This window comes from Marmota flaviventris, chromosome 16, assembly GCF_047511675.1.
Source record: "Marmota flaviventris isolate mMarFla1 chromosome 16, mMarFla1.hap1, whole genome shotgun sequence".
Lineage (NCBI taxonomy): Eukaryota > Metazoa > Chordata > Mammalia > Rodentia > Sciuridae > Marmota > Marmota flaviventris.
The window spans coordinates 38,116,155-38,143,142 of record NC_092513.1 but is presented as its reverse complement, the minus strand read 5'-3'; the positions used below and the strand labels follow the sequence as shown (position 1 = coordinate 38,143,142).

General features: G+C 35.9%; 1 protein-coding gene across 1 annotated transcript in view; it reads left to right on the top strand.

Annotated features, from left to right (window-relative positions):
• Positions 1–26,988, top strand: part of Asxl3 (ASXL transcriptional regulator 3) — a 137,703-nt gene that overhangs the window by 30,802 nt on the left and 79,913 nt on the right. Inside the window, exons 2-4 of the mRNA XM_027935757.2 lie at positions 3,595–3,703; positions 5,054–5,162; positions 21,533–21,654. Coding sequence (XP_027791558.2) covers positions 3,595–3,703; positions 5,054–5,162; positions 21,533–21,654 — 340 coding nt within the window. The remainder of the gene's footprint in view (positions 1–3,594; positions 3,704–5,053; positions 5,163–21,532; positions 21,655–26,988) is intronic.

Sequence of the window (26,988 nt, the reverse complement as noted above, 5' to 3'; positions counted from 1 at the left end):
TTCACACAGCACTGGGGCTCTGCAAAGTGTCTCTGGGGGTTCTTTGATGTCTAGACAGTTTAAATTATGCCTGCTCCCCTGCCTCCAAATTCCACCCCTGTTCTGCTTCAGGGGTTGTGGGAAATGAAAACAAACCAGAAGGGTTCCACAACCTTACAGTCTAGGGGAAAAAACAAATAAACAGAATAAGCTGTATATCTACCCTGGCAGGTGTATAGGAAAAGGCCCAGTTATAGAGGATGGAAGAAAGAAAAGAATTGGGGGTGTACATTGTCCTGCTTATTTGTTTCTTATTGTATTTATAATCTGGAAATATATGTGCATTATGAACAAAATGAAAACGTTGTAGAAGAATTAGGAAGGAAAGCAAAGTCACTTTTAGCCCACTGACCTTTTTTCCTTCCCATCTTCTCATAGGCAGCCAAATCTAAGGCTTTGGTCTTACACATTATCCTATGTATGGAAATGGTAAAATGTGGAATCATGTTTAATGTTGGAAAACTAACTTTCTTTTCTTCTTTTTTTTTTCCTTTGTTTTCCTTTTATAAATTGGAACATCATGATTCCTCCAATGCATCTTGATAGAAAGTAAGTAACTTCTGAACTTTTAGAGATATTTTGTTAAAACATTGAAGTTTTATTGCTTTATATATAGATGTATATATGTGTATGTGTGTGTATGTATATGAATATATACACAGAGATACAGAGTTTTAAACTCTGTAATTTTGACTAGGGTGATTAACCTTTGCATTAATTGTAATTTTAAAAAATAAGTGAAAAATAAGAAATGTTACATAAGTGTTCCTAATATCTAAGAATAGAGACTTCAGGAGCAACCCATTGCTAATTTTTGTGTTTTAACTACAGTTAGCTATATGGAATGTACACTTGATAATTCCATTACTTTCTGAAGATAAAAATAACAAAAATATTTTATTTATTCCCTGTCAATATCAGTTAACTAAGATCATATATTTCCTCAAGAAAAGTAGTCCAAGTTTTCTAGACTTCACAGAATTGGTGAGAATAATAGCAATAAGTAAAAATGATATGCAAGATTTTTTAAATATATTTTCCTATTATGTCTGTTGCATTGAATGAATCACTTTTTAATAAGTATTAAACACTTGATAATTTTAATTGTTTTAAAATGAGATAGATCAGAATAATAAAGTATTTTTTGCCATTAAAGAAATACCCTTAATATGCTTAAAACAAGTGAATCATTGAATGATTTGAGTTATCAAATGTTATCTAATTCTTCTAAAACGTTGAGTACTTCCAAAATAACATTTCATGTTTGTTTTGGGAAAGAGTTGAGGAAATGATGGTAGTCATTGAATCTTTTGGAGATTTATTTTCATGTGATTGTGAATTACATATTTTTAATTTTTTTCATAGTAAACAGTGTGATTTAATAATATATTCATGCTCAATAGAGCTTATTATTTGTACATAATTGGGTACTTAGCACATATGTTTCCAGCAAGCATAGCATCAAACTGCTACTTAATAGTCAATTTGTCTTGTACAATTACCTTTACCTTAGAAAGAAAATATAAACTACAGTGGTATTTTATTTGTTCATTATTTCTTAGTTGCCTATAGATCCATATTGTTCCTTAGTGTTCTAAATCTGAGTTCTTGAAATTGTATGCATTAGGAGTAATCAAAAGCAGGAAGATTATCATGAGGTTTTATGTTAGGTGGATGGTTTTATTGTTATATATTTTTTTTAAATCTACATTGCCTCATTTTTATGTATTATATTTTATACTTGTCCTTTTAACATCTTCTTGCCAAGTCCCTATGGAAATTCTGTAGGTCTAACAGTCTCACTAAATTAAAACTCCAAAAATCTGGCATAATCATTTCCAGCTTCTAATTTTCTGTGCTTTTGTCTGAGAGTATAATGTGGAAGTATATGTTTTGCAGAGTTCTGTATAACACACATTGCATTATTTATCTAGAATTCATTCATAGATCTTTCAGTGGAGATGAATGTATCTTACTTTATAGGTATGCCTGTGTCCACATAAATATGAATAAAAATCTTTTGTAAGGGAAAAATCATGAAATGAGGTCTGTAAGCTTTTAGGAGCTTCAAAAAAAAAGGGTAGTGCATCAGCACACCGATTATTGTTCTGTGTACTTTAGTGTTACTGCATTGTTCTATGACCAAATTTATTCAGACTCTTATTTCTTGTCACACCCAGTGGAATCATATTTATGTGACAGCATAGAGAAGCTGCTTCCTAAAATAATGCAGATTACTCATATTATTATAATATTTATAAACCTTTATAACCATGATGTGTATATATGCTGATTTGTTATTAAGAGTGTTTTGGCAATTCAGCTAATTCAATTTTTGCATTTTACTGGTGAGTTTTAGTAGTAAGAGATTAATTTATTAACAATGACATTTTTATCCTCGAAATTCAAAATTTGAACACTTAATATCTTCAAAGCCTTCTTTCCCAGAATATTTTAAGTTAAAGACCTGTAAGAGATACAAGCTTGTCATCAAAATTGGTTTGACCAAACACTGATATATAGAAACACAATTAAATAAAAGTGCAATAATTGTGGCTTTAAATTCTGGTTTGCAAAACTATTAGTTTATAAGTAAACAACAACAAAAAGTCTAAAATTTACCCCAAGGGGGGAAAAAATATATATAATTTTTATATATATTTTGTTAAATATATATATATATATATATATATATATATATATATATATATATATATATATATATATATAATGTATAAAATATGTGTGTTATGCATTTCATAACCATCTTTGCAAGTATACAAATTCATTGCAATAATGTTTGTAGATATGTGCATTGATATTTTAATCATTTATTTAATTTCTTTAAGAAAACTGATTTCATAATTCAGTCATTTGCATCTTTTCTACAGAACATAATTGTTGGGCAGAATTCTCAAACACATATTTTTTTATTGACATATCTGAGAAAAAGATGTCATTGTATAAGTTGTATCAGAGATATAAACACAGATATATATTCTTATTTGGCCATGTGAAAAATGCAGTCCTGTGAGTAAGTTAAATACTTATAATTTCAAATCAGTTCTTCCCCGGTTCTTATTATTCTTTTGTTGCTTTTCGACCTATGAGATGGAGCTGCCCTTGAACTTGGGGGTTCCACCCCCCCCCCCCCCCCCCCCCCCCCCCCCCCCGTCGCCCGCCCCGATCATTCAAGTGCAACCATCAACTTGTCTGTAATATTTTAAATCTGAGGCCTCATAGTGTTATTTTACAAAATAACACCACATAAAAGTCTGGGCTTTGGTTTCCTTAAAATACAGTGTTGGTTGCTTTATGAATAAAAGCATAATTTCAATTTAGGAGACTTTTTGCCTGAAGCCTGCAAGACAGATGCATCTGATTAACTTTGGGGAAACTGGACTGGCCTGTTATTGTAATGTAGATGTTTTCGGGGTTGGGAGGATATTTTAAAAAGGCATGCAAGAAGATCTCTTTTTAAGAGAGTCAGAGAACAGTTTTGCTACAGAAGCTGCATCTCAGATCGCTTCATTTTTCCACACTTTTATTTTCTAGTGGAACCTCTCCATTAGCCTGTCTGAATGCAATGCTTCACACTAACACTCGGATAGGGGATGGAACATTCTTCAAAATCCCTGGAAAGTCAGGCCTCTATGCTCTCAAAGTAAGTTGTATTGTTCTGCATGTTATGTGTGTTATTACCATGTATCATGCATTTTTTTCAAACATAAGAAGGTAAACAAAATTAAATTTGAGTGAAGGGTTGAAGGATGACCCCTATGCCTTTTAAATGTTTTCAGATGTCATAAAAATGATTTCATATTGAGAATAAACAATGACATTTTTCTTTAAGGAAAGCTTATCTGTGGTTTCACTCCACAGCATCTGGCAATGAAAAATAGCTACGGCTTCCTTAAAATTCTTGATTTGAAAAATTTACAGGGAGGAGTATCATGAGTCATCAGTGAGGAGTTGTAAGATGATCACAGTTGCCAGAAACTCTTTGACTTAATGACCATCAGCTGATAGGTCTTCACACCTGTAATCTTTCCTGACTTTTGTAAAAATAATCAATTTATTCCTTCTTCTTGAAAACTTACTGATTTTAATTGGGCATTCAATTTGAAAATAAGCAGTGACCTCAAGGAAGGAATAAAATAGAATTTTAAAATAGTTAATTCTGAATTTTTTAATAGCATTTCTATTTCCATATAGAATGGGAAATGCCATCTAAAATTCAGAATTCCAGATGATCAACGCTTATGTTCTACAAAGGATTGTGTAACATAGAACAAATAAACTCAGAATATTATTTTTATAGATTAAAAATAAATTACTGTTATTTGAAAATAATTACTGTTTATTATGAAAATCTGTTAGGATGTTAAAGATAAATGATGGATTATATTTAAAGTTTATTTATTTCCTTCGAGAAGATTTATTTTTAATGTCAAACGTTACATCCCATCTATGTATGATATCTCAAAATGCATAATAAATGCATTCTACTGTCATATATAACTATTAAAACAAATAAAAAATAATAAAAAAAAGTTATACCTGGCAAAGAAAGTAGGGATTCTCTCTCAGCTATAGTGAATGTTTCTGAAAATAGCGGAGGCTATTTTCAAAATGGCTTTTTTTTCTCCCTTTGCTTTTTGGGGCTACTTGGATGTTCAATTCACTGATGAAAATGCAGAATTGTTAATCCATTTGTTTACATCAGGAAAAACGTATAATTGAAAAGAAATTGGAAACAACTCCTTTTAAGGAGACTTCCTTTTTTTTTTTTTTTGGATGTAGATTTAAAAGGTTATACAGTAATATATGGAGTGGTAATGGGCTTTTCCTCTTGACCCCTCCCCAAAGGAGTGACTTTTACATGAAAAAGTAAATCTGTATTGAAACTCCAAATCTCATAAAACTGTGAAAATCCTTTAAGATGCTAAAAGTATTTAAAATATTTTTAGTTGCTAACATATCTCTATTTATCATCATTAAAAAAATAATATAGAAAGAGGAGTCATCATGCCCAGCAGATGGAACACTGGATTTAGTCTGTGACTCTGAGCTGGATGGCACAGAGATGGCTGAGGCAAACGCCAACGGAGAAGAAAACGGAGGTGAGTACGAGGAGCTTCAAATATCATCCCTGATTCTCTTAAGTTAATTTCAATGATTTTACTACTTGAATTCCCCACCATTATACATTTTCTTGTAAGATTTTTATCCCTTACCAGGGTTTATCATCAGTCATTTTTTTATTTAGAAAAGTTAGCACTTAAGAAAAGTATACATTTCTTTGCTTATATATATATATATATATGGACATAATATATTTATTTATTTATTTTTATGTGGTGCTGAGAATCAAACCCAGTGCCTCACACTTGCTAGGTAAGTGCTCTACCACTGAGCCACAACCCCAGCCTGGTTCTTTGCTTTTTTGCGTGTGTGTTTTTGTATTTCCCTGAATAATTTCTGAAGTATTATCAGTATATTTCTCATGTAAACTAAGATGGTGCTAGAGGTATCTTATGGTTTGGATTAAGAGTGCAGTGCTTATGACTAAATGTGCTGACTTTTCCTGTAATCACAAGTAGTTGTTTTATAATAGCTTTGTTCCTTCCTTGTGTTGCCCTTTGTAAATTAAACCTAATGTTACCATTCCTTACAGAGAAACAAGGCTCTAATAAGATATTTACTCGTTAAACACTTTTGAAAAATGAGAGATCCTTCCCGAATTCTAAGAGGATCTTTTCCACCTGTGAACTCTGTTATTTCACTCTCATCTCTCTGAAAATCTGTTGTGAATTGTTGTTGCATGTAATTCTGTATTGCAGAAGCTGCTGTACTCTCTTCCACTCTATCCGCTGGTCTCAAAAATGGTCCCTGTTGGGCTGAGGCTGTAGCTCAGTGGCAGAGCGCTTGCTTAGCATGTGTGAGGTACTGGGTTGGATCCTCAGCACCACATAAAAATAAATAAATAAAGGCATGATGTCCATCTACAACTATAAAAAAAAATGGTCCCTGATCATGGTTTGGGAGGAAGAGTGTGTAATTAAATTCTCTTGTCGGTGGATTCATCAGAATCAGTAAATTATCTTTAAACAAACTTTAAAACAATCCTTGCAGACATATCATATTTTAGTAATAACCTCAACCCATACATTTTGTTAATGGCTATAGGAGTCCCTTTGCATGCTCTCTGGGTGGACTGAACACTCCTTCCCTTTACTTTAAACTGGTGTGCTGTCTGATGGTCCCCATAAGACTGATGTGACTTCATTTGTGTCTGATCTGCAGCAGAGGTTGTGAATTGAGCATAGGAAATGCACATTCTTGTCTTAGTCCAACGGAAGCAGACTGTTTTATAGATTGCTTACCAAATTTTCCCTTGTCTTGATATCCCTGTTCCTACCCCTTTTGAGAACGACCCCCCCCCCCCATTGTTGTTGTACTTTGGAGTTTCTAAGGTTAGGCAGAGGACAAGCAGAGATGCACAGTTTCTGGCATTCTAGAAGGGCTGGCGAACAAGCATCCCTTCAGTAGAATGAAGGAGAATCTGACTGAGGTCGTTCCCCTTGCTGTACCGCTTGCCTGTGTGAGCGCTCATGTGTTCTCTCTCAAAATGTACATTGAGCTTCTGGGTGCCAAGTTCTGTTCTTGGCATTGCAGTTCCAGCAGTGAATAACAAAAACAGATCTCTCGTGGAGCTTATGTTCTTTGAGAGATAGACAGTAAGCAAAATAGATCTGTAAAATTTGTACCTCTTTCACTGGTAAGAACTGGGAAAAATACATAAAGGCATAAGAATGGGGAGAAGAGTGTGTTTAAGAAAAACCCTGAGTGGAGTGAGGGAAAAGGTCTTCAAGGGCGGAGAGTTCTGTGTAGAGGGGAACAGCAATCACAAAGGCCTTCAGGCAAGAAAATGCCTAGAATGTTTCAGAAACAAAGGTCAATATAATTGGGAGGCCAGATTGAATAAGGGAGAGTGTGGTAAGATACAAAGCAAGAGAAGTTGTGGGGGCTAAGTTATAGAGTATCTTGGGAGTGGCTTTTTTTGTTTGTTTGTTTTTTAAAACATGGTGTCATTTTTAATACCTTTGTTTTTATTTATTTTTATGCTGAGGATTGAACCTAGGGCCTCAAATGTGCTAGGGAAGTGCTCTACCACTGAGTCACAACCCTGTCCCAGTGGCTTTTGTTTTGAGAGAGAGATTAAGCCATTGTAGGTTTGAGCCACAAAGACAATTTCATATTTTATCAGGATCATTAAGTATAATAAAAAGATGAAAACAAGGACGAAAACATGGAGATGAGGTAGAAAACTTATTGCCATAGTCTGGAGGACAGATGATACTGATTTGATGAAAGGAGTATCAGTAGGTATGATGAAAAGCGATGGGATTCTGGATGTATTTGAAGGTAGGTCCAATAGGAACTGCCGGCAGATAAACGTGTGTATAGGAGACAAAGGAGTTGGGGATAACTAACTCCAGAGTTTGAGTGTGAGCAAAGAGAAGAATAGTGTTACCTTTAGCTTAGATGGAAGAATTTGTAAGAGTAGTAGTTTTGGACAGGATGGATATTGATGAGCTCATTCTAGACATTGATTATAAAATTCCATTTCACCACGCAGGTAGGTATGCTGTGTGACTGACTTACCTATCTGAAACTCCAGCGGAAGACCTTGCTGGAGATACACAATTGAAAGCAGTCAGTTTATAGACGGTATTTGTAGCATGAAATGGAATGAGAACACCAAGGAATCGAAAGTGCATGGCAAAGAGAAGAGACTCAAAGACTGAGCTGAGGGATTCTTGAATTTCTAGAGTTGGGAGAAATGGTAGGAAATGGCAAATAAGACTATGGATAAATGGACAGGAGAACAGGTTTTCTGTGAACAGGTTTATCAAGTGAAGATAAGTGTTTCTGGGAGGAAAGTGATTCAAATATGTCAGGGATTTTGATATGTTATGCTGAAGATTAAAAATTTTTTACTGGATTTAGTTTTATGAGATGTTTTGGTTTGCTTTTCATCGCTGTGACCAAAATACCTGACAAGAACAGTTTATAGGAGGAAAAGTTTATTTGGGGCTCACAGTTTAGAGGGCTCAGTCCATAGACAGCTGGCTTTATTGCTCTGGGTCCAAGATGTGGCAGCACATCCTGGGGAGGGCTCAGTGGAGCTGCTTAGCTCATGGCAAGGTCAGGAAGAAAAAGCAGGTGTGGGGGATGGAGCCACAGGGAAGTTGCACCTTTGGGGCACACCTCAGTGTTCCACCACCCCCTGCAGCACCCCACCTGCCAACAGTTATCACCCAGCCCATCAGTTCAAACTAGGGTTGGCTGATTAGGTTACAGCTCAGTATCCATTTTTTCCTCTGAATATTGCTGCATTAACAGGAACTTTATAACCAAATCAGAACATGAGGGTATTGGTGAACTTGACGTTGACAACTTCTGTGGAATGTTAAGAAACCCTGAATGGAGTGGGTTCAAGAGAATGTGAGCATAAAAGGGAAAGTAGAATCCAGAGAGAGGTGTTTTTTTTTTTTTTTCTTATAGAAAATAAATTTTAGAATAATTGCTTATTAATAAGAAATTCCAGTTGAGGAGGAGAAATTGATAACATGCAAAAGGTGCTGTTTCCTCTGTGCTTGATGAGATGACTGAGGTCAGGAAAGGAGCAATAGGAAGAGTCAGCTTATTTCACCAGAAGTGAATGTCGGTGAGTACTTGTGGAAGAAGCTTATGGAATTTTCCTTCTTATTGCCTCATTTTTCTCTAAGAAAAGGGATATCAGTTCATTAGCTGAGGTTGAGAATAGGAGAGGTGGTTTTGTATATATAATGAGAAGATGTAAAATATTTGTCTAAGACAGTCTTGTTGCATTAAGGGCATTCATTAAGGTTATTAATCTTGCATTTAATATGGCACCAGTCCCCCTGTTCTGTTCAGGATCACTGTACAAGTACAGACAAGTACACAAGCTAGATTTGACGAAAGTTGAGATTTTTGCCAAATGAAGCAATCAAGGAATAAAAGAATCGGGTGTATGAACTGGAGAAGTTAAGGTGAATGTCCATAGAATTTAAGTTGGACGTGGAGCTAAGTGAAGACACAATTAATTGAGGGATGGTGTGGAAGTGGAAGTCTCAGTGAGGTTGGAAGGATTGTTGACTTGGTGTGATAGAGAAAATGAGAAAAGCATGTGAGAGTGTAGCTCATGACATTGAGGTTGGGGTAACATTATGTGTCTGAGTTGAGAGAAAAGAAAAGGGCTAGGTTTAATGGTGTCATGAATGGTTAGGCATAGTATTCACTCTGGAAGATGGGACCATCAGTGGCTGGAGTTAAGCACCTCTCCATTTGCTCAATTTAGCATCATGGGATTGGGCAGGTCTACCTGGAGGAAAGGTTTCCTTGTCCTTCTTTATTTAAAAAAATATTTTTATAGTTGTCATTGAACCTTTATTTTATTTATTGATATGTGGTGCTGAGAATCAAACCCAGTGCCTCACACATGCTAGGCAAGTGCTTTGCCGTTGAGCCACAACCCCAGCCCTGCTTTTTCTTATTGGAACAAAGATGTTGTAAAAAACTGATTGTGGCCCTGGCATAACATATTAGAGAATCTTCTAACATATAACATAAGTGAGAGTAACATAAGTGAGAGTAACCCAGGAGTTGGTGGATAAGTACAGTTAACGGGAATAGTTGGTAATGCCCTCTGATGAAATGAGATACACTGCTGGAGGCATCTAAGGAACAGGGAGGGAGAATGGTCTGAAGGAACAGGCAGGAGAACATATGTCACCTATCCATATTCTAGGCCCAGTGATATAAGATGAGTGGAAAAAGACAAAGAATTCCTTCTACCTGAGAATCTTCTAGGGAAGTGGTATCCATAGGAGAGAGTCAGGTAGACCAAGAAGTAAAGGGATGTTCAGAAGAAACTGGGAGGTTGCAGAAGATTTTTGCTTGTGGCTCATCCTGAATCAATCCTAAAAGGAGATGGAGGGGAGGGTGTTAAGAATTGGGAAGGGGTAGAAGATAGGTTGAAACTTAGCCAATAATTGGACCAAAAGGGGTAAGCAAACCTCCTAATTTGACATGTGAATAGGTACTGCACAGAATAATCCATACACATGCACACATCTGTCTAATGTGACCTGGATAGATTTCCTGGCCTCTCCTTTGAAGTTTTGCATTAGGGAAATTGCTATGGGAAATCACTGAAAGAATAGTAAATAACTTATTTCCTTGAATATTCCTTGGCTTGCCCACTTTTGTATCTTATTGCAAACCACAATTGCCTCTTGCAGGATAAGCATATTTCTTCTTCATCTCTGTGTCACCTACTTCTGGTGTAGCCTATTAATCTAGCCTCAGGATACATTTTCAGACCAAGAACCTGAAAACGTATTGAGTGTTTACAATGTCCAGCCTTTGTACACTGTTAACTTTTATAGTTTTTAATCTTTGCAACATTTCTCTGAAGTAGGTAATATTTTTAGGCTCTTTTATTTTACTTTCTTTTAGTTATTTTATTACCAGTGAGGAAACGGACTTAAAGAGGTTAAATGGCTCATTCATGTTACAAACCCAGATATGTGTGACACCAAAGGTCAGACTCCCACTGCCTGGTGGTTGCTGATGTAATTTGCCTAACATTAGACCACATCTATTTTGATCATAAACATGAGACTCTGACAAAGAGGAACCCTTGGCTTATAAAAATGAAGGAACAGGATACCACATGATTGCTTATGAATCAGTGACACATTCCAGGAAAGAGAACTGCTTTAGGAGATTTCCTTGCTCTGATACATATTTGACCAGAAGTTAGAATGGATAGACCTTCCATACTTTTTACAGCTGTACAAATACATGTTGAAAGTCTGATCAAATAAAGAAGGTGGGGTACATGTGTGGATGTGGGTGTGAGGGGGTTAGGGAGAGAGGGGAGGGAGGGTCCCACCATCTGTTTTTCTGTGTTCTCCCCCACTCCCCTTTGGGTGAAAGAGTAGAGGGTATTGAGGTAAATAATAGCCTTTAATTGGTAAAATACCCCTGACACAATTGAAAGAATAAGCTTCTGCTACCATAGAGTTATTTCAAATTAATGAAGATTAATTGACTTTTGTTGCACCCTTAGAGAGGCAGGCAGAGAAGCATATGAGAAGAAAGTATTTTATAAAAACAGATAATGAGAGAGAATTAGGTATTAATACTGAAGTTCTTACGTAGAGTTAAGGGGCTTTTACTCTTCTTGGAAACATCGGCCAGGGAAACATTCTTTGTGAAGGGGAGATGCTTTGCCAAGATGTTTTTTTAAAGATTCATTGAAAATTTTTACAATGTGGGAAAAGGGGTATATTATTGATTGTAGTAGCATTTATGAGACACAGAACTGTGGTTACGGGTATGTTTCTTTGACTTCTGAACAGTCTGTCAATAGGCATTGGAAGTATAGACTTGAGAAAGTAAACTGTTCAAATTTTACAAGCTTAGTCTAGAGATTGAAGAGTGATTTAGGTGAATCACTTGAGGTATCTGTGTTGACAAACCATGACCATTTATGCATATGTAAGTATAGATCCATGTCACCCAAAGAAATTATTAATTTTATGGTCTGTTTTAGTCAGAGATTTGTGGGTGTGTTTGTGTCAGAATATTTTTTTTTCTGAGCATAATACATTGGTATACCCTGAGTTTCCTCACACATTAAGTTGACTTACACTGTGCTGCTGGTTTACAGAGAACCCATGCATATTTTATATGAAATGATATCATCAATAGACAGTCTTCATTCTCTTCATCCTTTACTTAGATTAACGAGAACAAAAATGAGTTTCCCTTTTTGTGGTGGTCATATATTTCAAGTTTAAAATCAACAGTAACCATCCTATTTATTTTTTTTTTAAGTGAGGAAACCGGAGAATGTACAATTTTCATCCACAGAGATCAAAAAAAGTTCTGCTTGCTATTAACCCTAATGGCTTTCAGGGAGGAAGCAGCACTCAAGCTGGGAATTAGTATTTTAAAAGTCTTCATTTGGGGGGGGGGGGAAATGGAGAACACATATCCTATGTTTTAGACCTTAGATCCCAGGGTAAATAACGGTTCCAACATTTCAAGAATTTTATATGGCCCTTTTTCATTCTTCTTTATGGCTAGTTTTATAAGTGGGTTTCTGATTGTGTGATTCTTGGCAGAGTTCTGTTAACTTAATGAAACGTTATTCAGCTCATTCTTTGTTTTCATTGGCTCAAAGGCCACAGTTTGAGGGGTCTTTTTATCAAACTTGAAAAGTACTTTAAGATGGCCTGAAGTGTGTGGCTAGGATCTCTGTTGAGACATCAATTACATACAGATGAGGGGCTTCCCAGGGAAAGCGAGGGGGCACCATCCAGGCTCTGACCCCCAGGGAGCTGTTACTCTGAGAGTTTGTGGAGCATTTTCACACAACAGGAAAGGAAAGCAAAATGACACAGGGATAGAGGAGTCAGGAAGGGAATGTTCGGAATACCTCTAGAGGTTGCTCTCCTACTTAGGGTCTCTTTCCCCGTGGTCTTTTTTTGGTGGAGATTTTTTTCGGTACCAACCTGTGAATGCCCAACTGTGAATGCCCTAGGATGGTGTGTTTGGGGTGGGGTGTGCTGGGAGGTGTTGGTAGGTTTGGAGGGAGAAGAGAAAATACAATCAATTTGCAACTGGTAGCCCTTCCTAAGAACCTTGTGAGTAAACGAAATTCCTTCAGGGTCTACACCAGCCTCCCTTACTTTCCTGGGTTAAGTTAGTTTGTCTTTCATTCAGCATCTCTGCATTTTAGTCAGAATCTTGTTAGCAGCTCATGGAGACACCTGCTCCACATTGGTGGCCTAAGGAAATTTAAGTATGTGAAAATTATGTTGTTTTAGTTACACATGGAAGAAAGTACAAAGAGAACAATCTCTACAGTCAGAAATGACCGTTGGCAGGATATAAAACTTCCTCTGCCCACTCTTTCTCATTTTCCCTCCTTTCATCCCAGCCCACAGATTTCACAGTTCACAAGAAGCATGAGAGATTTCAAAAGATCATTCAGGCCTGGGTCCTCTCCCATACCAGTGTTTTTCTTAAACCCGTCAATTCAATTAGACATTAGTCCAATAGCAGATGTCCAGCAGGATAGAAATCCTCCTTTCCTAATATCTGTCCCTCTATGTTTTTGATAACCTGTATAGCGAAGAATTTTTTCCCTCTGTTGAAATCTTTTGGGCTTTTAATTAAACTAATTTCCTCCTTTTCCCCCTCTTTGATGATAGCGAACAGCTGGTGACTATCCAGTCACTATCCCCACCATCTCAACTTCTCCAAGTGACTTACTTCAACTCTTTCAGACATTACTTATAGATACTATTTTCCATTTCTTTTATCCATTAGGAGCTCTTTTTTTAAAAACATATTTCCCCTTGAACTGTGAACTTTGTTCTTGTATAAATGGATTTTAGTCAGTTTTAACAGTCCAGAGACATGTAAAAAAAAAAAGAAAGTTTTCCTTTCAGTGCAGATAAAGTGACCCATTTAAATGTACTTTCCCCTTTTTCTTGTGTTATGAGAGGAATATTTCATAATAAAGAGATAAAAATTGGAAAGAGTATGATCTCATAATAAAAACAAACTCCCTTTCAAATAAAAACAAAATTAAAGGTATTCCCCAATTACTCATCTTAACTAGCCAATGTTCTGTTTGATTTATACAGTCTGTGATTTGTATGTAAGAACAAAGCACCCGTGTTCTTAAAAAAAAAAAAAAGTTCTTTTCATTGATACCAGATGATCCATTCTCTCTTCTGTCTCTAAGTGACTATATATAACCATTTCTCAGTGAGCCACCTGGGTCCCTTACCTAACTCCCTGTTGCTACACATTGGAGTTGATATATGTTGAGGTATAAGGTAATTAGTAATGATGTCTGTGAGTGAAACATTTACTCTTGACCCATGCTAACCTTTTGCTGATAGCTTTCTGTTTTCTTTTTCTATTTCTCATTTTCTAGGTTGATTGCTTTATGTCTGTTCAGCTGTTTTAGGAAACTGACGCAACATGGAAGATCCCAGGTGTTGTACCAGGGCAAAAGCAATAGCCCCTGATATTTTTACCACACACACATGCTGTTATATGACTCTTATTGGTTCTGTGGTGGAAGGAGGGTTAAGTTTCAAAGCTGGCACCAATAGGATAGGGTTTTCCTACTAAATATATTGATTTGCAGTTTGAGTTTCCTCTTTTTCTAGTTTGTATCTGAAGGGTATGTTTATGAATATCCAGAGGTATTTGTATCACTAAATTGGCTTGGCTGATAAATCAAGTGCTTGTAGGAAGTATTTCTATAGTTACATTTTCCATGTGTAAAATGTTCTTCCTAGGTACCTATGTAGTAACAGTGTCCTATCCAGTGCAAATTTGAGCGAACCTTTTGTGGACATTGTAATGAAGTTGTGGTATATCCAGTTCTGGGACAGCAACACGTGAACATCATTTGCAGTATTTGTATTAGCCATGAAAAAAAAATCATTTAGGTGTCAACATGATGCATCTCATAGGAACACACACACACTTTCTTTTTTGTTGGTTTAATGATCATCTTATTTGATACTGGGGATTGAACCAAGGGGTACTTTACCATTAAGCAACATCTCCAGCCCTTTTTTTATTTTTTATTTTGAGACCAGGTCTCAACAAGTCACTTGGAGCTTCTCTAAGTTGCAGGCGCTGGCCTTGAAATTGTGATCCTTCTGCCTTAGCCTCCTGAGTTGCTAGGATTATAGGTGTGTGCCACTGTGCCCAACTTACTTTTTATTAATTAATTTATTTTTTCTGGAAACCTTTCCTGAAGAAGAAAAGAGCATTATTAGGCTTTGTATACTTTATATAATCTGCTTCCGAAGCCTAAAGTATAGTAAAAATTTCAGGTATATTAGGTCTCTTTTATTCATGGAAAATATTGCTCTAAATATTATCAAGAACATCAATAGCTACAATGTTTTGACTCCTTGTCCTTTGAAAGTTTCATAGGGAAAAATTGCTATTTCCATTATTTTATTGCTAGTATTGCTCTATGTAATTGCTAGTTTTTCTTGGCATATTCTTTGAATGTTTTCTTTTAATGCAGTAAGAAAAATGGCTTAAGCCCAAATGCCTATACCTATCTTGGAACAAGAAATGTTTTTAGAGAGGGCAGCTCTCCACAGACTGGATCCAAAAGGAATTAGGGAATTATCTTTCTTTGAAAGAAATGGAGTCCAAGAAAGATTTAATTGGGGTCAAATGGGCTTCCATGTTCTTTTTTAGGTCAATTTTTATAATTTGGAACATTTAGTTTGTTGCTGCATATATCCAAAATAGCTAATGCATACAGTTTCAAATTAAGTTCTGTATATAAAACATATTAAAATCCAAACTAAATTCTTTTGATTACTTGCTATTTGGTGATTTTTTTTTAATTATCTGCTTATTGATCTTTCAAAACAAAGCGTAGTTATCACCACTATGTTTTTGTAGGCACAGTTTTCCTCAGAATCAATGGTTCCACATCATTGTTCTTTGAAAACAAAAACCCTTAGAAAACTCTCGTGGCCTCAACCTCACATCTTGTTGTTGTTCACAGTTTTCTTCCCTACATTTTCCCTGGTGCTTGACATAAAGAAAAGTGCTCATTTGAAGTTGTACAGTTGAATTAATAATAAATGAAAAAACAAACTTCTAAGATCCAACCCTCTTTAAAAATATAATTGAAGCTGGGTGTGGGGGTACATGCCTGTAATCCTAGTTGCTCAGGAGGCCGAGGCAGGAGGATTGCAAGTTCAAAGCCAGCCTCAGCAACATGGTGAGGCCCTGAGCAATTTAGCGAGACCCTGTCTCAAAGTAAAATATGAAAAAGGCCTGGGGATGTGGCGGTGTTGGGTTCAATCCCTTGAATCAAAAACAAAAACAAACCCATTTGTCACAGTGCTTGAATTAATTTTAATTTTCTTCTAATTCATTAAGGCATTATTAAACCTATATTTCTATAGAAAGCTGTTGGGCTTTGAGAGAATATGGTTTTACTATTCAGAAAATTGAAAGGTAGTAGTTAGAGGGACAACTGATAGAAATGAAAATGGTCGGGCTGGGGTTGTGGCTCAATTGTAGAGTGCTTGCCTAGCATGTGTGAGGCCCTGGGTTTGATACTCAGTTTGATTTTATTCAAATAAAATAAAGGTCTATTGACAACTAAAAGAAATATTTAAAAAAATTTAAAAAAGTGAAAACGGCCAAAGGATGTATCATTACTTGACTTTATTAAATGTTTGAACATCAGTTGCCTGGGGGATGTGTGGCTTAGTGTGGGATATATAGCAACTAATAGTACAAAATATCTGTGTTGCATTGACTATATAATGATAATGTCCAGATTCTGGTCTGTGATGCACTTCTGCACCCCACACCGCTCCTGCAATTTTACATAGCATAATGATTTCTAATTTTGACTTTTAAATTTTATTTATTTTTATTTCCCTATGTAAAACCACAAAACTCTGACTTTCCTCTTAAAATAAGGCAATGAGTAAGGACAGCAGAGGGAAATGTATCTATAATTAGTTCCAAGTCATGCAGCTTCCCACAGACTTTCATAGGAAGGTCTGTGGTTTGGCTTTTATATTTTTCCCTAATTGACTTTAGGATAATTTTAGAGATTTTTTTGAAAACAGGCTTCTGTTTTCAAAATTTTTAAATTCTATTTTTATATATGCTTTTGCATAATAAAAACTAGCTTTGCTGACCTCCCCTTCCATGATTCAGGTTAAAAAGAGTAATTGAAAGTTAGCTTCAACAATGAATTCTTTAAACAAATTTAATGAAAATCAAATTAAAATTTTTAGTTTAATAACATTTATAGTTTGACTGCTCTGAGCCCATGTTTGTGCAGATCCCAGTATTGCAGGGATTCTCAGTCCTTGAGTTGCTGAGCCAGGGGACACAGGTCCCAGTTCTGCAGGGACTGTCAAGAATTCATCCACTAGGTTCCAAGGAAGCATGGTCAGAGGAGAAGCAAGTTGGCCTCACGCATACCCTAGGAAGCTTTGTGGGAAGCTCTTTGAAGTCTGATTTGCCCAGATGAGTTTGCTAGGTAGAGTAAAGGGGAGGAGAATCTGGAGGAGGGATCCTCAGAGCCAATGCATAAACATAGCAGGTAAATGGATCAGAGATGGTGGGAAATCAGGAAGATATGAGAATAGAAGTAGTGGCAGAGCAAGTTTATGTTCTGATTTCTCCCTTTGTGTGTGTGTGTGTGTTGAGTTAAAGGTCAAAGTTAGAATTGTGGGTGTTCTCTTGCACACCAGTCAGTGGGTTAGTAGTGAGATTAGGAGGGGATACCACCTGTATCCTCTGTCCAACATGCAACTTTAAACATGGGTCCCAATCCACATTTTGTAGTTCAATTGCATGTTCAAGTTGAGTGCTAAGTGAAAAAGAGACAATATGACAACTTGGGGATACTGAAGAGAAAAAAAATAAACCCACAGTTTTGCTAGAATATAGTCATCCATGTCCCTGGGCTTTGAGGTTGCCTCATGGTTACATGGTTACATCCACCTGTCTTTGCTCCTGGATCTTGTAAACAGGTTATTTTGGAGATTTGGGGGAGTGTGAGGTAGATGATAGGCTGGTCTCATATCAGAAGATTGGCGTTAACTATGTGTTTTGCTCACCTAATTTTGGGAGGCAAGCAAAATGTAGACAAATACTATTTCTACACATTTTTTAAAAAAGTGTTGAGGAATGTAAGTTCCAGGGAAAATCAGTCTTATTTTTGTTTCTTCATCTGCAGTTTGTACACCTATGGAAAGGGCAGGCTGTCTTTTGGGGTTTCAAGGTATAAAGTTCTGGCAGTAGTTTTGTGATCATGCCAATTGCCAATTAGAAAAAATAGCTCCCATTCTGTCCTGAATGCCAAGAAGATATCAGTTTCTAAACTGCATGTCAGTGTTTGATATTTATTGGATAAAACATCTGTCCTAATTCTTCAGTTTCCTGGCTCCTGTTGTAGTTTTACTTACAGGGGATTTTCCTTGATCCTTCCTTTAGCATTAATTTTTCTTTGGCTTGAATTTCAGAGGCTACACTGAGTCCTTCAGATAAATTTTCAGGGAACTATTTGGAATAGGCCCTTAGTTATTTGTCCCATCTATTATTAAGAAATCTTCAAAAATAAGTTTTTTTAAAAAGCTGAAAACCCTGTGTTTTGTCAAAGAATGAAACTGCATTACCCTGTACAGTTCAGTTACCCAGTGATTCATATATTCATCATAAGGGTCTGTATTTGTCATTACTTAAAAGAACACATACACACCTCCTTTTTGGAGCTTGTGGATGAATTATATGGGTACCCCACCAGTAATTTTCTTTTTTGATTTTTTTTTCCTTAAAAATTTAAATTTTAGCCCAAAGGAAAGAATCATGTATATATTGTACTTTCTGAGACATTGTACTTTTCTTTAAGATTCTATAATCATTCTATCAGAAGAAAATAATTAGGGAAAAAATGGTCTGACCCAGAGAAATGTGTGAGGACCAAGTCCCAGAAAGAGCAATCAGGGAGAAAAATGGCTACTTAATACAGGAATATTCATAGTGCTTCATTGAGTCTGGAATGGAATGTAAGATAAAGCAAATAGAGTTGGGTAGAGAAAGATGAATCATTTTGAGAACTAGGTTCATAGTATTCATTAAGGCTGGACATTAACTCCATTGTCCTGGCTTCCCTATAAAGTTCTGGGCTCCAAATTGAGCAGAATCTTTCTTTTGGAAACAGTGTATATAAATGTATATGAATCACTGTGAACACAGTGTCATCATAAATTTAAATCATGTGGTTTCCCAATATTGGATGGTTTCCTAGATCAGAGAAAAATAGAGCAAAATGGTGAGCTAGTGTTATCCTCAGGAGAGTCGATTGTGCACCACTTAGTTAGCAGTCAGAAAATAGGAGGGATACAAAGGCTTTAATTGTATAGACAGAGTTTGTTGTTATTTGATCCTGCTGTACTGTAGTTTACCTTTGAAAGATATGAATAAAAGCATTTCCCAAGTAAATTGGTAGTAAATTTGAATTTAGAGGTCTAGGATGCAGGAACATTCTCATATTTTCCATAAATTCCTTAATACCCACGGATTGCATTTGGTTCTCCTTTCTAATCAGTAAGTGTTCAGTTTTCTAGATGCAAGTGCTTCTAAGAATGTGAAAGTAATAAAATATATTTACTAACACACCCTTTACTTTTACATTATATCCATTTCAGTCTGTCTACTTGGGATTATGTATCCTGTCTGCCACTTTTCTATCACTTCCCTGATTTGTCACACTTCATAGAGACTTCAACACATTGAAAAGACCATCTGTATAAACCAGTACACACACACACACACACACACACACACACACAGTAGATTTATCTTTAGAGTATAAATTGATGATTATTTCTAATATTTTTTGGTAAGTAAGCTTCAGCAAAGTATTACAAATGAGTAATAATTTCAAGGAGAGGTGTTAGAAACCATACATGGTTTATGCAAACAATGTTAAAAAATGTTCTAAAATAGAACATTTACACCATCTTAATGAAGAATGTCATAATGTATCAAGTAGAAAAAAAATCACTAGATCTTTAATTTAAGGACTTCTGTCACTATATGTGCAGATGTTTTTAAACCATACAATTATATTTAAACCCACAATTCTTAATTTTTTCATGCCAGGGGCTAAATGACTTGTTCCCTTTCTGAAACTTTCTGTTTTAGCATTTGTAACATCATGCAGTTCAGTTATATTTCTTTAGACGTGGAATTTCCTGCATCTGATCTTGGCTTTCGAGGCCAAATAGTTTACATGGAATAATCCTGGGCTCCAGAACTAGACAGGCTTGCCTTGGATCCAGCACTGCTGTGTCATTGCCTGTGTGACCATGGGTGACTTATTGGCCTTTCTGAGCTCTGGCTTTCTCTCTTCCACATGAACATAATACCGATTTGTCTTGCGAGCAAGCTGTATGAATTAAATGAGATCACATATGTAAAGTGCCTAGATTAATAATTAACAACCATTTTCCTAAACTCATTCATATGGCTGGCTTCCTGATTGTTTTCTGTATTAAAACAAAGCTTGATTAATGCTTGATTTCCCCAAATTCTCTTCTCATGAGCCACATGTACATTCATAGGCAAGATTTGCTAGAGTCTGTAGAAAGAAACTTGACTCTTCTCAGCACTATGTATGTGCATAGCTTCAATTTTTTACTACAATTATTATTATTATTGGTGCTGGGGATTGATAAGTATAATAGTTTTTACTTCTCTACATACCTTTAAAACTCTGTTCAGAATCCCCCATGTTACCATTACTTGGAAAGTTTTCTTGACATACTGTTTACCCTGTGCCCTTAAAAAGTCATGTTTTGTGCATTTACAATATGTTCTCAAGTTATTTTCTTCTATCTAACTTCCTCTTGCCTCCTGCCTTTGACATATGCCTTCATTCTGCTACTACTAATCATAGTACTTCCTTACTTCGATTCTCCAAATGCCTCCCTTTCTTCCAGTATACACAGAAAAAGACCTGTGTCAGTGCTCCTGCCAAGATCATGGCAGGTGTTAAACCTTGTCTGTCTGTTGGGGCAGGACTGAAGGAAGAGTTCTAGCTTCCAGATGAGCTCCTTGGTCACCCATGTCTAGACATCAGTTCTCCTAAAAAGTGGTCTTTTGGGAGAATGTACTGGTCTGCTGTACAACAGGCCAAAGAAAAATCTGACTCTGGTAAAAATGGGCAGATTACATTGCAATCGGTAGAGGTAGAGAGCACCATTTCTTAAAAATAATTGGTCTTGATTTGAAAACAAGTATCTCAGATTTCATTTTTCCCTCTCCATTCTACATGTCTTGTCCCATAGGAGAAGAGAAATAAGTCGCAGCAGGTCATAGATTCTGCACCAGGTCATAGATTCTGCAGAAGGAGGGTCGTTAAATAGAGGAAACATTATATCTATGAAGCTGGGTGGATTTAAAACATTTTTGCTCAGGTAGATAGTTTTCTTCAGTTTGTGCATTGTTCAGTTGCCATATTCCGATTCAGATAGTGTCTACTGACTCCAAACTACAACTTCAGAGGCAGGTATTGTTCTGTTTGTTATGTCCATACAATAGCTCTGTGACATAAAAATTATCATCCATTAGTGGGTAAGGCAACATGGAGGCCCAAAGAGGTTAAATTGAACTGTGGCCACACATTTGTTAAATGATCCCTTCTCTTTGAATCTAGATAACTTTTCTTTTTTACTGTGCTATTTTGCTTTATTTTAAGTATCCATTTTCAATTGGAGAAAAAGCTCCAAGTGAGTTAATTACAGTGGAGGTAAAAAAAGGAATTCAAATTAGTAATATCATTATCTCTCTCTGTTTCTAGTTTGTGCGAAGCAGGTACCCGATGAAGCATCTTCCACTCGAGATTCAAGCCTCACGAACACAGCAGTGCAGGGCAAGCTAGTGTCTTCCTTTCAGCAGCACACCAAAAAGGCACTCAAGCAGGTAAGAGAGCTGCCATCTGTCCTCTTCCTTCCGTTCTGCCTACCTAAGGTAATGTGTTCTGCTGATCAGGTAAAATAAATAAGAACCAAACCATCAGAAAGCAACAAACATTCTGAGTTCAACTTCTTGCATAATATTTAATATAATCATTTTAGTCCACACTAAAAAGTTAGGGGAGGCTTGGCTGAGGACTCAAATCTGACATAGAGGAGGAATGTTCTTGGAAACACACAAAAAAAACTTGTGTTAAGATTTTTGTTGGTGTGTGTAAACCAGTTGGGTTCATATAAACCAGTTGGGTTCATAAATATATTGCATAATTTGAAAATAATATCTCTATGATCTCATTGTGCTTATCTGATAGTTATATAAAAATAAATGATAATTTTCTTTTTCATTTTTGAGTTACAAATATCTACCTACATCTAGAATATCTATCAATATGTGGTGTTGGATGCTGTATGAAGTTATATGGTCTCATGCTAATGTCACATATGCTTTGTGTTGAGGTGGTGGTGAGAGGTAACAGTTTTAAGGTTGGTTCTGAGCACTGATACACCTCAGTTGGATCATTGTTACCCGCTCTGTGAATCTAGATAAGCTGCTTTTCCTCTCTGATTCTCAAAGGCATTCTCTAGAAAATGTGGACATGATAGTATACGGGGTTGATCTGAGAGTTAACTGGGGTGATGCATTGGAAGCACATGGACATGTCTGGGCCATACTGATCACTCAGGAAGCCTTAGCTACTGCTGTCACTCCAGCAAGTGCTGAATTGTTTGAAGAAAAAGAAGAGATGTTGTGGTTAGATGGGACCATCACATGAGGATTATATTAATCATCCTAGCAGTGAGTGGAAGGTCTATGTAACTGAACCCAAGTTCCTTCTGTGCCCTTGTTCAATTGCTTTCCTCTTACAACTTCCTTTTGATCAGAATTCTGTCCCAGTATCCCGTAATCTGTTCACTCTAACCAGGACATAAATAAAGGTATCATTCTGGTAATATGAGTAAAGAAAGAGAAACCATGTATTCTAAAATAAAGCTAATTAAAGAAACAAGCCTCACCAACCTCTAAAACTTCTTAATGCTCACACCCAACCTCTTAGACTTGGAATGTCCTCACTTCCTCACTTGAATCAAAGTGTGAAATATGATATATCAAGAACTATGTAATGTTTTGAACAACCAACAATAAAAAAATTAAAAAAAATAAATAAATAAAATAAAATAAAAGATGTTATGTCCACCGAAAACTGAAAAATAAATATTTAAAAAAAATAAAAGATTTTTGGAGAGAAGTATATTACCTTTCATTCTGAATTAACTATTGAAATTGCAACATTCCCATTCTTAATATTATCTTTTAGGTAATAATAGTATTTCATCCTGCACAGATCTTTGGGACAGCTTTCCATTAATATTATGGCTTTTTTTGGTTTTTGTGTTTTTCAAATAAGCTGTAGTTGGACACAATGCCTTTATTTTATTTATTTATGTGGTGCTGAGAATTGAACCCAGGGTCTCACACATGCTAGGCAAGTGCTTTACTGCTGAGCCACAACCCCAGCCCCTCATGGCTTTTTTGGGAACATTTTAGAGACCAGAGAACAAAACTATAATTACTGTTGAAATTAATTGGTGGAATAAAGGATGAAGTAGATAGGGAAATGTGAGCAAAAGCTTATTCAGGTGGCAAATAAGATGTAGGTAATAAAATAGCAAGCAGGATGGAGCAAAGATACAAAACTGGATACTTGTATCATGACATATAAGAAACAGGAACGGGAATGGAATGGGAACATAAATGAAACTCACACTTGTGAAGTGCAGTGATTTGGAAAATGTACACACCGTGAAATCTTCTAGTATGTGGATGGGAAAATAAAGATTCAAGTCTGTACTGTTATGTATCATTATTTTTTATTTTCTTTTGTTTCAGTTTTATATTATTTGAACATTTTTTATAAGTCCTAAAGTGTTATACAACTTTAGGTTAGCAGTGTTTTGTTTTGTTACAGAGCATGTTTATGAGAAGGGCCACTTGCTTGCTTGTCCTGTAAGCTTCTTGATGCCCTAGAAAAGTTATTTATTCATTTCTTAAAACTTCTATTTTATAACCAAGTAGCAAATTAGCAAGAGAATATGCCTCAATATGTAGCAGATATGCTAATGTTTGATTAATAATCAAATTCATATTGGAAATACATTTAGAAGAAAAGCTGTCCTTGCAGAATTTTGCCCAGATTCCCTGTAATTGCTGGATTTTTTAAGACAGCATTTCAAAAATTGACTGAACATATGTCATTTTAACTTGTAACAGCCACAGCAAGATTGCAGCTTTCTTTTCTTTCAGATAGTCGAATGACTGTGACCATCTATAATATTTTGTAAAATGTGTTATACAAATATATACATATATGTCAATATGCATGCTTTGTGCTTAGGAATATATATTTTGTGTGTATGTATATAAGCACAAGTCATTATCACACAAACTTCATTAGTTGAATGACCTTAATGATAATTACATTAGCTGATGATTTCATTATGCCTTTATTTTTGCATGTACACTTAATCCTTATATGAATTCTTTCGAAGTGTGTACTCTTATCCCTGTTTTTCCAATAAAGAAACTAAGGCCAAGAGAAGTTAGATAATTTGTCCCAGATCACCCAGCAGTTGAATATTGGAAATGATATTTGCATCCAGAATTATAGTTTCATATTCTACCCTCTTCACCAGTACTCCCTTTCAGCACATAGAATTTAAGTAGGGCAGATCACGTTTTTGGCACAATTCAAAGAAATGTATATACTTGACTATTTGTATAGCATCAAGACAGCAATATAATATAGTCCTTTAGAATACCATCTCTAAACAGACTGCTCACGTTTAGGACCAGCGTATATTAATAGTCTACGTTCAAATATATAAGTCACTAATATTTTATTAGAAATATATCCTGATTCAGTAGGTCTTTAGTTATCCATCTATAGCTTTGCTGATGTAGATTTTTAGAAAAAAGTAGGTGAGAACAAGAACAAAAATCTCTTAAGAACCCAGGAACTTTTAGCATCATAAGTATAGCAAAAAAATAACAACTTAAACCTCCTTGCAAAATAAGCTAGTAATAATTTCCTAGCCCCATAGTCCTTAATCTTCCTCTCACCTAAAGCATGTTAGCAAGTGGGTTCTTTGACATCCCTACATTGTTGATTGCATTGTAGGTACAGGTTGGGCAGCATGCTAATTCTAATGCCCTGACTCTTCACATGGAATATTCTCATTGCTCCCAAATTATTGGTTCCATTTTACTTTCTGATCATCAGAACATTACTTAATACCACATGTTGAGCATAATTCCATGAATATAATACATTGTTATTCCAGTGGGTTTCTTTCTGCATACACATATACAGAAGACTGGAGAGTAGCAGGTTGATTATTACCTTGTTCCCTGTCTTCTTTCCGCTTTGGTATTTTAGATGTCATGATCCTAAAAAAGCATAAAACGGTTAGATTTTGGATTTTAAAGACAGATAATTAAGAAAGATTAAGTTTTGGAAGTTTTTAAGCAAACAAAGAAGATGAAAGAAGGAGGGTTTGCTCTGCCGCAGTGGTGGGGTACAGGTGGATGCCACCTTTCCACGTTGTCTCTGGTGCTTCTTTGCACTTTCTTCACTGTGTATTTAGAGTGGGAGAATTTATTCACAAAATTCCTTCTTGATAATGCAAGGCAGGTAGATTCTTGGTGCTTTGTTTCTTTAGGTTCATATGTTTGACCAGGACTATGAATGCCCAAGGTTTTGGCGAGCCATAGTGGTTATCGAACACGTATGTCAGCACTTAGCATAGTCGCAAGAGTGTGTGTTGTCATACCTGACTCAGCCAGCTGTGTTCTGTGTATGTATCTCTGACTATTTAAGTGTTAGCATTCACAGCGTGTGATGTTTTCAGATTGTCGGTGAGGGCTAATTGCATTCAGTGCATTCTTAAGTCACTTTGTTGATGATGTTTCTCCACTAAAATAAAGCAAGCATTAATTTAAAATTCACAGTTAACACAAAAATTTCTGATTCCCCATTTTATTTTTCCATTAGAGTAAACACTAGAACTGTTTCTTTTCTTTTTTTCCTCTCTTTCTTTTTTTCCAAATTATCTCATAAGATTTCTGTGTAAAAATGAAATATTTGTTTAAGGGTCTCTCCCCTCCACCTTTTTTTTTTTTAAACAAGAAAACATTGTGGTGTGTTTCTCAAGAGAAGCAGTTTGGTCAGCATCTTTTGATTTCTTTCCTTTCACTTAAAGCCAGAATTGAATTGATGTGTGATATAATCTTTATTTTTCTAGACTGATTTAGCTTCTTATGCTTGTTTCCAGTAATTGTAAAGTTTAATGTACGTTTATTTTCAAGCTTAAGCCTGGAAACCTCTTTCTCATTGAATAATACCTGGAAGTATCAAGCTTGGTAAGTCTAATTATAGTCCTCTTGATAACGTCATGGATACAGAAATTTCACTTTACCTAGTTTGAGCAGTAGAACATTATAATGTGACCAGCTTGAATGGTAGACTGCATTTATACTTGCTGTCTGCTTATGTATTTGGCATAATATTGCTGCTTTCTGGGTTTAAAATGATAGGATATAAAATTGATCAATAAGATAACCATTAGCATAGCAAATTATAACTAAGGCTGTTGGAGGAACCTTATTGATAATATACCCGTGAAATGAATGTTGGCTGAAATAGTAAGACTGACTATATAATATTGATGTCAAATCCATGTTATAGACTAACGATCAGGCCTACCTGATCAGGCTTGGTGTGGAATAGAAAAGACCCCAGCTCCCAAAGATGGCACAACAGAAAGCAACAAAACCTTCTTTTAAGGTACCCTTATACAGGGCACATCTCCCCAGCTATCTAAAGTAGCCCTTCTAGTCCTATTTTCTTGATCTCTTCTATGGACTTATACTTTTCAGACCATGGAACACTCCTATTTAGATAATTTTAAATTAAATTGCATGTAACATACATTTATAACATAATATGTAATAGAATTATCTTTCTTGGAATTTTTGTAGAAACTCAAAGCTGAAAATGTGATACAAATATTCCTTATTTTGAAGAGAGGTGCTAGACACAGCCCCAGAAAACTTAGAGAGGCCAGATGGTCTATTGATCATCCCCCAACAGCTATATGAAAAATAGCTCGAGACTGATTACGGGTGTGTGTGTGCGTGCGTGTGCATGCATGCACGCGCGCACACACACACACACACACACACACGGTGGGAGGAGGTGTTAGGGAGGGGGAGGGAATATTCCAT